Source organism: Gymnoscopelus microlampas, assembly GCF_963454915.1.
Source record: "Gymnoscopelus microlampas genome assembly, chromosome: 4".
Classification (NCBI taxonomy): Eukaryota; Metazoa; Chordata; class Actinopteri; order Myctophiformes; family Myctophidae; genus Gymnoscopelus; species Gymnoscopelus microlampas.
Window position 1 is genome coordinate 9,521,602 of NC_139941.1, and position 11,921 is coordinate 9,533,522.

Here is an 11,921-nt window from a genome sequence, read left to right on the forward strand (position 1 = left end):
TTGAGACACAAAAGATACATTTGATGTCTACCTAGGACCCAAACTAGTGAAAACAGCCGATCTACAAAAAATATTTTGGGTGCCAAAGTCTGTCTGTGGGTTTTAAACAAATTTAACCAGTGAAAAGTATTAACAAAAGCAATTGTGACTTGTATAATATAGGCTACCATGGATCCCCATATTTCCTAAAAGTTTCCGCCCAACAGCAACGACATGTATAGGTGGCAGGACTATTCTTACATCTACTTGAGTAATATTTAAGTCAATTAAAAGTAGGTCTACTTATTTGAGTAGGATATATTTTAGTTGTGTAACATAGCCTCAGACTCAGTTGTATTTAAGTATTTAAGATATTCAAGCGGTAAACACAAACGGGATCTCATTATTTTCCTCTCCTCTCCAGTATTTCACTATCTTGCATGATGTGAGTTATGATTTACAGTAATTCTGGACATCACAGTTTCACTTTTCTGAACATGTAGGCTATTACACCAAACGTAGTGTGCTATTGAATTGTGTGACCGCAGGGGTCACTGTTTTCGGCTAATCCACACTTAAAGTGAAGTCTCCTCATAAGATTTGAAAAAGATTTGTGTTTTTTTTATACAGACAGTTTTTTTTTCTTTCTTTTTTTCATTTTGTGGAATACTTAATTAACAGTTTAAAAAAAGGCGTGGTGGCACAGATTTATACAAAAATAATGCTATAAGGTAATAAGGATAACCTAAACAAGCCCCAGGGCTTGTTTCCATTAAGGTTCCATTAATGTTACAAATACTGGTGGCTATTAGACAGTGGTTCTCAAAGAAGGGTTTGGAGACCCCCATGGGGTGCTGAGGGGGTTCCAGAGGGTCCCCAGCGAAATAGTTAGGAACCACATGGTCATGGACCCTAGTTACAGCCCTGTAACTCAAGTGTAACACATGGAACCAAATGGACCCTAAGTAAAGGCAGTGGTGTAAAGTAACTAACATTCACTCAAGTACTGTACTAAGTACAACTTTAACTTTACTGGAGTATTTCCAGTTTTCAGTTCTTTTACTTCTACTCCATTACATCTCAGAGGCAAATATTGTACTTTTAATCCACAACAAATATTTGAAAACTTTAGCTACTAGTTACTTTGCAATTGTCAATTATTATATTATAAAACACATTAACCAGCCCTATGTTATACATAGGCGATCTGAAAATAGCAGATCTACAAGTTCACAACGCGTCGCAAAGCCACGTGAGCTTGTAGATCGGCTATTTTCAAACTTTTTAGTACTTTGACTTGTAACGGAGTATGTCTACATTGCAGTATTGATACTTTTACGTAAAATATCTCAGTAGCCTACTTTTTCCACCACTGAGTAAAGGGGTTCCATGTGTACCAGTACCACTATGTGTACCACTGTCAGAGTTAAAAAGTTTGTCTGAAAACAGCGCCCTCTGGTGGTTTCAAGAATCACACGGGGGGCACCGCTTTCGGCGTGACAGCCAGGAAAGCAGCAGAGAAGGGGAAGCATCTAAGCCGCCGCGCTGTGAATCCTGGGAAGGACACAGTAGTTTCAAGATGGCGGCGAGCAGAAGGCTGCACAAGGTAAAATCTCCCGATCTTCTTTTTTTCCCCCCCATCACATCCCCGTGAACGTAGAATGACGGACTGGGGACGTCCAGGGGGGCGGGCGGGCGCGGGGGTCGTAACGTCTCACGAAAGAGACATACGGGACAATATGAGACCAATGCGGGACAATATCCCCCCCCCCCGTGTGTGTGTGTGTGTGTGTGTGTTGGGTTCAGTGCTAAACAACCCGCTAAAAGCGAGAAGTCACTCCTCACTGTGTTAGCCGCGATGCTAACTGTGAAAGATTCCTGGCAAGCGGAGCAGCCGGCAATTTTTTTTAGGCCGGAAAAACTCTCTCCGGCCTAAATTTTTGCCGGCTCTCCGAGAGTGAGGGGGGAACTCCCGGGGCTTTGGGAGGAGAACCACGGTTGAAAGCGAGAACCTCCCGTCGTCGTCGTCCCAAAGCCGAGCTAATGGCTCTTAGCATGTTAGGCTAACGTTGTTTTAACACCGCGAACAGCTCGAGTCCGCAGCCGCTCTCGGACGCTCTTCTCCCCCCCCTCCTTCCGTGACACGAGCGTTAACCCTGTTAGCTAGCTTAGCTAGTTAGCATGCTAACCTCCCCTATCGGTCTCCAACCAGTTAGCTAGCATGCTAACCTCCTATCCGTCGCCCAGCCAGCTAGCCTGCTAACCTCTACCAGTCTCTAGCTAGCATGCTAACCTCTATCAGTGTCCTGCTAGCATGCTAACCTCCCCAACCCTCATATCAGTCTCCAGCTAGCATGCTAACCCGCTGCTGACTGTGTTTGGTAGCTTAAACAACCGCTGGCTTTAGCTTAAGTTAGCTAGGCTAGGTGGTGCTAGTATGGTTCAGACTTGGACTTCGTCATTCTGGGGATGGGTGGGGAATCATATCGTGTGAATTAAGCCAGGCAGACGTGCTTAATTCATATCAATTTCATTATTTGTTTGTAATGTTGTTGTCAGCGATTTATAAAAAGGCAAACCCGATGTTTGTGTTGCTCTGGTTTCACTTTAGCTTGACGTCAAGTCTCTAGCCGTCAAACATCCACACGCAACTTAAGGGACAGATTAGCTGTTAGCAGCCGGCAAACGCAGTAAAAGCCAAAGGGTTCATTTAACTCCTGTTAGTACAAATTAGAACCACATGGGGAAAAAATAACACTTAAGGATTTGATAAGATAACCTCGATCCGTTAAGTTGACTTGTGTATTTTTTTTAACGAATTATATCGTCAGCTGATCATCATCATCATCATCAATGACGTTATGCAAAAGCGAAAGTAAAGCCTAATTTATAATCCATTGTACAACTGGTGTCCCTGGCCCAAAAAGAAGCTATCTACACTAGCTACAATCAGATCTCGCTACTGATAGAGCTTGTAGATATGTTCTTTTTGGCGAGCGACACCCTTGTGCGATGGTGTATGAATTTTAAGTTTCACGGACTACTTACTGGAAAGACCTGTCTACATTGTGAACAATTGTGTCACAGTACACTACAGGTTCAATGTCCGACATGTACGTGATCAGTCATTACACTTAGCTGCCTGTGGAGTAGGTATAGGTTGCCAACTACCTGCAATTCATAATTGACACCAAAAAAAGGGTTGCCCAGAAAAAGATAAAATCTATACATTATATCAACAAATTGAAACAAAGCATCCATATTCTGGGGGGGGGGGTCATTAGCCAAACATTTTCAAGCTCACAACTCGTTGCAACACATGAGCTTGTAGATCGTCTATTTTATGCAAAGACATTTATTGTATACAGAAAAATGCAGTCAAAGTACAGAGACAACTCTAGAGGGTTTAACTGGTTAACAGCCTGTATTATAATGTATGAGCTGTTTGAACTTGTAAGACCAAGAGGTGTGTCATTGGTTTATTACCCCCAAAAAGGAACAAAGTGTGTCCCTTATCAGTTCAACAAGGGACATGTGTTTTTAGTTTCCTAATAAGGGTCTATTCCGTATGGCAAGGTACAATTGGCAACCCTAGGAGCATGTGTTATTGTGAGTGATGTGAGCGAGTTGGGCTGGGCAATATCGATATCAGCCTAAATTCCAGGCCAAATCAGATAGTCTCTTTATCATATTGATATGTATGGCATGAGTGTTGTCTTGTCCTGTTTTTAACCATGTAAGCCTTATTTTATACTTGTGTAAAAATGGTCAGAGATTTCCAAAAATAGCTGATCTACAACGCTTCGCATCGCAGGGCGTTGTGAGCTTGTAGATTGGCTATTTTCACATTTTTTTTATTTTATATCACAATATATTATCACAGTGTCGATATTGAGGTGTTGGGTCAAAAATATCATGGCATTTAATTTTGTCGATATTGCCCAGCCCTACTGGCGAGGATACATAGACGACACAGTGCCTCCTCTCATAACTGTCATTTACATTGTACTCGTTTTCCTCTCGCTCTCTTAGGAACTCGAAGAACTTCGCAAGTCTGGAATGAAAAACTTCAGGAACATTCAAGTCGATGAATCAAACATATTGACATGGCAAGGGCTCATTGTTCCTGTAAGTCGCTTCTGAATTGTCTTGGTAGATAAAGTGCGTTTGCATACCTACTACTACTTACAAGGACAGGTGTGTAGGAGAGAACAGCCAACGTAGATAAGATAGAAGTTGTCTCGCGCACACTGTCTTTTTTTATTCATTGATGAACAACGTTTCGGTCAACTGACCTTCATTAGGTAGCTGAGTTTTTTGTAAGTGAAGGGTGTGTGGGACAACTCCTTTTTTTAAATCATCTGTTTACCTTGCTTACTGTAAATCGCTCTGGATTAAGAGTGTCTGCTTCAATGCCTAAATTGTAAATTGAATCGGCTCGGTTCACAACTCAAGTCTCAGGTTTCCAGAGGGTGGCATACCTGTTTCCTGTTCCAGTTCAGTGTCCCATAGTTTTGTTTGATTGTTCCAGTCATAGATATAGAAACCTAGATACCTCATTGGCCTCTGCAGTTCATTGGAGTGACCTGTATCGCTGCTGCCATTTTGGAGAAGGCATGCTTCCTGACTACTGGCCAATCACAGTGCGTCTTTTCCGGGACTTGTCAGAATCTAGTTGTATAAAAATATCCCATTATATTTTTACACAATTAGATTCTGCCAAGTCCCGGAAAAGACATGCTGTGATTGGCCAGTAGTCAGGAAGCATGCCTTCTCCAAAATGGCGCCCGAGATACAGACGCCCCAGAGCCGGAGGAGGCGTCTAGCTTTATGTGTGTATGGTCCCAGTAGCAGATATAAACGGGAGACACACGGCACCTTCATGTCAAACAGAGCCTATTGTCTGAAATCTGTTCACTGCTTCATCATCGTGTCTCGTGACACTCCCGCCATAGTTTGACCATGTGTGCACCTCCTCTTCTCCAGGATAACCCTCCTTATGACAAAGGGGCCTTCAGGATTGAAATCATTTTCCCCGCCGAGTACCCCTTCAAGCCTCCTAAGATCACGTTCAAGACAAAGATCTACCACCCCAACATCGATGAGAAAGGGCAGGTTTGTCTGCCTGTGATCAGCGCGGAGAACTGGAAGCCAGCCACCAGAACTGACCAAGGTGTGTTAACCGAAAAAAAAGAAAAGAATAAATAGCCGATCTACAAGCTCATAAGGCATTGTGAAATTACATTTCAATATCGATTTCAAAATGGGTATAGCAATCGATTTGACAGTGCAATTAATTGGTTATTGGATATAATTTAGGTATTGTGCATCCCTAACCATCATAATGCACAGAAAATGACTATGCATTTCTATAGCAGTCCATTTTAGGGTCAGAAAGAGTTTATTGAGCGAAAGAGCACTTTGGATATTATGTTCAGAGCGCTCGGAGCGCGGAGCATTTATTGATGCCCGCAACGCTCGATGTTCGAACCTATCAACCAATGCTGTGCTCAAACTGTGTGTAATCTGCGTTATTAGCACTAATAGCAGAGTCTTTACCATAGAAATGTATGACAGAAAGGCGCTGGCAGCTGGGAAAAAAGCCTTTCAATGGGCACGACCCCTAAAAACGTAGGAAACTAGATGGGACTGACCTTGAGAATCACTGTTCATTTAAAGCCAAAGGTACAATAAAGGTGGTGTAAATTATGTTTATGTTAATACAAGTGTTAATATAGCTCTATTCCCATAGTAATCATTGTTATAGTGTTCTGTAACAGGGGTCTCCCTTTCTCTCCAGTTACTTAGTGAACAGAAAATACATTTTCAGGCCGGAATAACAAGTTAATCCAATCAGGAGAGAGAACTCATGCCGGAGACACAAGGGAAATTGGAAGTGAATTAACAAAATATGAGAAAGCTAATTTGGAATTGGAACACCATTTTTTTTTGCTGATAAATGCGTGCTCTCTCCTCATCGGATGAAATTGGTAACCTACCTGAACATGTATTCTTTCTGTTTATTAAAGAGCTGTAGAGACAGGGAAACACATGTTGGTGAACAAACACTCTATCAATGATTACCATCTTTTGTTTTAACCAAAGAATATAACTTATACCACCATTTTAATTGTTTTACAACCCTGAATGACACATTACGCTGTTGCAAGAAAAGTAGAAATCCATATGTTGGCATAACTATGTCAATGTGCTGTTTTTCCCGATTAATGTTCATATTGAACCTGCAAAACCTAAATTACAAGTTCAGCTGTGTAACTTGAACAATCAGATATTCCATGACATTGACAGCAGGAAGTCGGTGGCCATGCTGTCGTGAGTCGTGTAAAGACAGCATGTCATCATGGCCTGAATGCATAGCATCCAGAGACTGTGAGTCATTGTGTACGTTTTATGAGCTTCACTGGTGCCTTGCTTATTGGTCTGGTCATTTAGAGCCGGTAAGGACTGTCACGATTATGACATTTTACTTGACGATTAATTGTCACTCAAATAATTGTGATTAATGATTTAATTGAGTTTCTATCGGTTTAAAACATTTCTGTTTTGCCTTTAGGCTTCATAAACAAAAGGTGCACAGGGCAGATATGACTAATAACTTGCATAATTTAATTTAAAAAACATATATATATATATATATATATATATATACATAGTATATATAGATCGGCTATAGTGGAAATAGCTGATCTACAAGCTCAAAACGTTTTGATATTTCCACTATTTTTGAAAATGTTTGAAAATATATGAACATTTTTCAACATGGAAATGATTATGACGATTATGCAAAAATAATTGTGATTATCTCAAATAATTGCCATTAGATTATTATGTAAAAATTGTGACAGGCCGAAGGCCGGGCAATGTGAACTAAATCAAGTAATATATTTTAACCAAATAACGTGATATTGTGATGAGAATATGCATTTTCTTTTTAATTTGTCAAAGATTAATCCAAAATGGCCAATCTGCAAGCTCAGTAACTAGCTGGAAGAATTTTCTTTAGGGAAGCTGAGGGGGCTGAATGATGTAACGCCAGCCTCCAGTCGGAATCGAACCAGGGATTTGGGGATTTGCAGTTATAAGGTCGCTTCACTATCCGGTCTTGTACTTAAAAAGGGTATTTCACTTGAAAACGCGTGTGGGGTCATTTAAATGGGGGTCAGGCTTTGATGGGGGCTCTTTTTTTAAATTTGTTTATTAAAAAAAAGTTTTGTATTTAAAATAAATGCAATAGAATAAAAACAAATACAATCAAATAAAGTAATTGAAAAAACACGACCCCTCACCTGTTAGGACAATGCAGTCAAGTTAGCTTAACAGGCTAGACATTAGCGTTTTAAGTTTTAATATACCGGTAATAAAATATATAACATTGTTGTAATATTCAACCCTTAAAACTACGTAAAAATGACCCCAGAAGTGTTTTAAAGTGAAATAGCCCTTTAAAGCCTGAATGACACTTCTTACGGAAAATAGCCGGTACAAGCTTACACAGCATCCCAGTGTAACAAATATCTGCTATTTTTGTTGCGTGACTCCTGCACATAAGCAATAAATCAGGCATACGGCCACATCGTTTGAAAGATATTCCTATAGCATGGTAAATTATAATGCAACATAATTTGCATTGGATATGGGTAAAGTGCTTGTGTAAACATTTGTGAAAGAGAAACAAAGAACTAGAATATGAGATTAGATTGTATATATATAACATTAAAAATGGAAGTAAATTAGGCCTTAAAGGATCACTTAACCCATGTCAACATTATCTTCATATAATTGGTCCTCATTAATGCACATTAATATTATTATAATATGGCACCACATCTTTCTACTCACAATGTCTGTCATTGGTGGGCTGTGGACAGTTGAGAAACCTTCCTACTAATGACATCATCAGTAGGCACTACAGGTCAAAGACGATTTCCAAATTGTTCTATTACAAGAAGGAAGGCTTCCATTTCAGCGTGCTAACTTTCCAGGAAGAGAAAGGCTATAGTTTCTATTCACTTTCAATTCCCACCAATGATGTTCTAGGTAGGCAGGCTTCTGAACTGTCCACAGCCCACCAACAGTGAGACACAGAATGAGTAGATAGAAATGGTGCCCAACTGCCCATCTTATAATGAGCCTTATGGTGCGTTCAAACGGGCAGATTAAAAGATGCATGCTACCATTCTATTTTTATGGAAACCAGCGACATGAAGATACATCCAACGTTAGTAGCTCTAGCGACAAAGATACAAAGCTACAAATTCAAGTTGAGCTGGGTTCAACTTGAATTTGTACATTTGTAGCTCCGATGATGCCCGTCAGCAACCGCATTGAGCAACGCAGCGACAAAGATGCGGTGTATTTTTGTATCTTTGTATCTTTTAATCTTCCTGTGTGAACGCACCATTAGTGAGGAGTGGACCAATAGGCTCTATGCACAGCAGCCATTTTGGAGAAAGATTGGGCCTCTTCTGACTTCCTTCACAGGTGTTACCAATGATACTAATGAAGGCTCTGTTCCATTCTGGTCAAACAGAGTCAGGGTGCTGATGTTGTGCATGTTGGCTCACTAGAAATACTAGTGGGTCTCAAAGTGTGGTCCAGGGACCCTCATGGTTCCTTGAGAGGGTGTAACTCTGAGAGTGTACAAATGGAACCAAATGGACCCTCCCGGGTCCATTTGGTTCCATTTGTACACTCAGAGTTATGGGGGTCCTTGAAATTAAAAAGTTTGAGAACCACTGTGCTACACTAAATGGAACAGAGCCTTCATTAGTGTCATTGGTAACACCTGTGAAGGAAGCAAGGAAGGGGCCCAATTTCTGTCCAATATGGCTGCTGTGCATAGAGCCTATTATATGAAGATACTATTGAAAATGGGTTCTCCTAATAAATCTACAATGGTTTGTTTCAGACAGACTTAAAAGTGTTTGTTTCTCTCTCTCTCTCTCCCCTCTCTCTCTCCGCTGTGTTTTTATTTCTCTTGCAGTAATTCAGTCCCTCATCGCCCTGGTGAACGACCCGCAGCCGGAGCATCCTCTGAGGGCAGACCTAGCAGAAGAATACTCAAAGGACCGTAAAAAATTCTTTAAGAATGCAGAGGAGTTTACAAAGAAACACGGTGAAAAGCGGCCAATGGACTGATCACGCCCCCCCTCCCCTCCGATGAGCGTGTGCTCCCGTATCTCGCTCGCTCGCCCTCTTATCCCCCCCCCTCCCTTCATCTCACTCGCCCAACCAAATATCTTCTTCCTGCCTTCTCGCTACCTATCCCTGCCCTCCCCCTTTCTCTCTCTCTCACACACACACACACACACTCACTCACTCACTCTCTCCCTCTCTCTCCTCCCCTCCCAATACACCAGTGGTTCTCAACCCCTCAGGGTTCCTTGAGCCGGGTTCCAAATGGACCCTTACTGGTCTGTAACTCTGAGAGTGTGCAAACGGAACTGAGTTTCGGTTACATTTGCACACTCTCTGAGTTACGGGGGTCCTTGAAATGAGAAAGTTTGAGAACCAATGCTTTTCACACACCCTTTCCTTTCCTCCCTACCTGTTCTGACACACACACACACACACACACACACACATACACACACATCATCCTAGCAGGCCAGGAGCAGCTCTCCTGAAGTACCGGGGCGATGGTCGCCTACAGCCTCCCTCCCCACCCAAGGACTCGCTGTGGATCCGACATGGTTCCTCCTCCAAGTCCTCCTCCCCTCTCCTCCTCTTCTCCTCCTGGTCACGTAGCTCCAGGCCATTACTAACTTTCTACATCTTTTTTTGTTTTTTGTTTTTTTAATTGTTATTAAAAAAAAGCTGACAAAATTTGCCAGAAAAGGAAAGTGTCTAAAAAACATTTTTCAGAGAAAAAACATAACAAAACAAAAACGCATTGAAGGTTTCTGTTTTAGCGTTGTCCCTCTTTTCCGTAAGCAGCATCATGCAAGATTTAGCAGGCCGCCCCCAGCGCCGACCTGAGTTTATCCGAGTTCTGTTCCCTGTTTGAGGAAATGTTTTGGTTTGATTTATCCTTAAACCTCTTTTTCTCTTTGCAAACCATCAGCGGTGTATCTTTTACGTAATGCAAAAAAAAAAATCTATATAAATTGTCTTGGTTAAGGAAATAATAAAAAAATAAGAAATTATGAGACATAGCAAGGTTCTGGAGGTGTGTGATACTACCCCCCGCTCCCCACATTCTTTCACCCATCTATCCTGAACGCAGCTTCTGGATGTGCACTGTATTCTGTGGAGTGAGCCAGCTCTCAGTTCCCCCCCCACACAGTAGAATCATATCACAGTACACCTGTTATTCAATACGTTGTTTAAAAAAAAAGAAAGGAAAAAGTAAAAAAAAGAAAAAAATGAAGGTTGGAGTCGTGTGATGATTAATTAATTTTAAAAGAATTGGTTTGACCTTACACTCCGAACATGCTGAGTTAACCCGGAGAGCATAATGGTGGTTTTTATTAATGCTTTTTTTGTGTCTGTAGTGCCAAATTAAATGGCACAAAAACCCTGCTCTCTTAAGCCGGGATGGTGTCCCATGACGGGTTTTGTTTTGTAATGTAGATATAAGTTAGAGATGATCTGAATCCATAGTTAAGAAGGCACTGAATCCATAGTTAAGAAGGCACTTATGTTTGCATGAGGAACTAGGAGCCATTTTGCTTTGTTTCTCCTAACCCCTCTTGGTTCCCTCCATTAAATTATTCCGATTGGCACTTAGTTGGTACCAACCCTAAACAAAGCAGGAATTCCCTTCGATGTTGAGTTAATACTTTGTCCTACAACGGTGTCGCGAGGTGGAAATAGCCATCTGGCTATGTCCGCCTCACGACACCGCCGTACGACGCAGAATACGTTAAGCATTAAACCCACAGCGCATGTATAACAACCGTATAACAGGAGCCCCCTTTTGCCACGCATCAGTTGCAGATATATCCTTTTTTTTTGCTGTGCGTCAGCGCAACACCAGTTGCAGATAATACTTGTTCAATCGCCCTGCTGTAAAAGGGAACCTAACTTTGTCACATGGGGAGGAAGTTGGAGAAGGAACCCAGTACCGGCGGCGGAGAGAATTAGACCCCTTCCCAGGGCGGGGGCGGTCCTCGAACCAAGCACCTTGTACGCAGCTGGGAGAGGGCTGGCTGTCCCAGGGGCGTGCCGGACGAACGGATGTTCGGACGGACAGGGACTGGAGCGGCCCAAAACCCAAGTGTAACAGCTGTATGATCTGGTCCCAATTATTTGTTTCATAATAAAGATGGCTAACCATTTTGGCCTCACTGTCTGCCTGGTGATGCTGTGCATGTTTGTGTGTGTGAGGGGGTGTCTAGCAGTAACTAGTCAGTTAAGTTACATTGTTGATGTCGGGCAGAAACCTCTTGTCTCCAAATTTAAACTTTTTCATGTTTTTTTCGTAAAGTAATGACCTTTATCTTACAAGTGTCACACAAATTGGTTTTGGACATACAAGTTTTCCACCCGACAGCAACGATATATTACTGCAATATTGCTTTTTTGTTACACTATTTTGAACTAGTTGTGTAACATATTACAGTTGCCAAACATTAATAGCCAAACAGTAATATTAGCTATTCAAGTAACTGAGTTACAATGACCGTGATTTGTTATGGACCGAGATAAGATTATATTAAGCCTAATACTTTATACACTGTAGTAAATGGTTGTCATATCTTAAAAAAACAATTGAGCAGACCTTCAAGCTATCAACATGTGACGCCATGCATTGTTCGCTTGTAGATCTGTTCTTTTTAAGAAACTGCCCTCTTGCAAAATTATGACTACTTGTAAGTTGGGGTAGAATAATAATATAGTATGTATTAAGTAATGTAAAATTATTAATTTTAAATGAGTTGGTAGCTTTTCATTTTTACTAAAAGTATCCATACCAGTAA

The 11,921-nt window shown here is 41.3% G+C and overlaps 1 protein-coding gene across 1 annotated transcript; it reads left to right on the forward strand.

The window, feature by feature from the left end:
- The first annotated feature begins 1,481 nt into the window (after window positions 1-1,481).
- ube2l3b (ubiquitin-conjugating enzyme E2L 3b) lies at window positions 1,482-11,293 on the forward strand. The gene is made up of 4 exons (XM_084054579.1): window positions 1,482-1,585; window positions 4,012-4,107; window positions 4,966-5,152; window positions 8,984-11,293. The coding sequence occupies exons 1-4, from the start codon at window positions 1,559-1,561 to the stop codon at window positions 9,136-9,138; spliced, it is 465 nt and encodes a 154-aa protein (XP_083910705.1). The 5' UTR covers window positions 1,482-1,558; the 3' UTR covers window positions 9,139-11,293.
- Window positions 11,294-11,921: the final 628 nt, after the last annotated feature.

Coding starts and splice junctions, on each gene's coding strand:
- ube2l3b (XM_084054579.1), top strand. CDS start 1,559: ATGGCGGCGAGCAGAAGGCTGCACAAG. Junction 1,586..4,011: donor CGAGCAGAAGGCTGCACAAG/GTAAAATCTCCC, acceptor TCGCTCTCTTAG/GAACTCGAAGAACTTCGCAA. Junction 4,108..4,965: donor GGCAAGGGCTCATTGTTCCT/GTAAGTCGCTTC, acceptor CCTCTTCTCCAG/GATAACCCTCCTTATGACAA.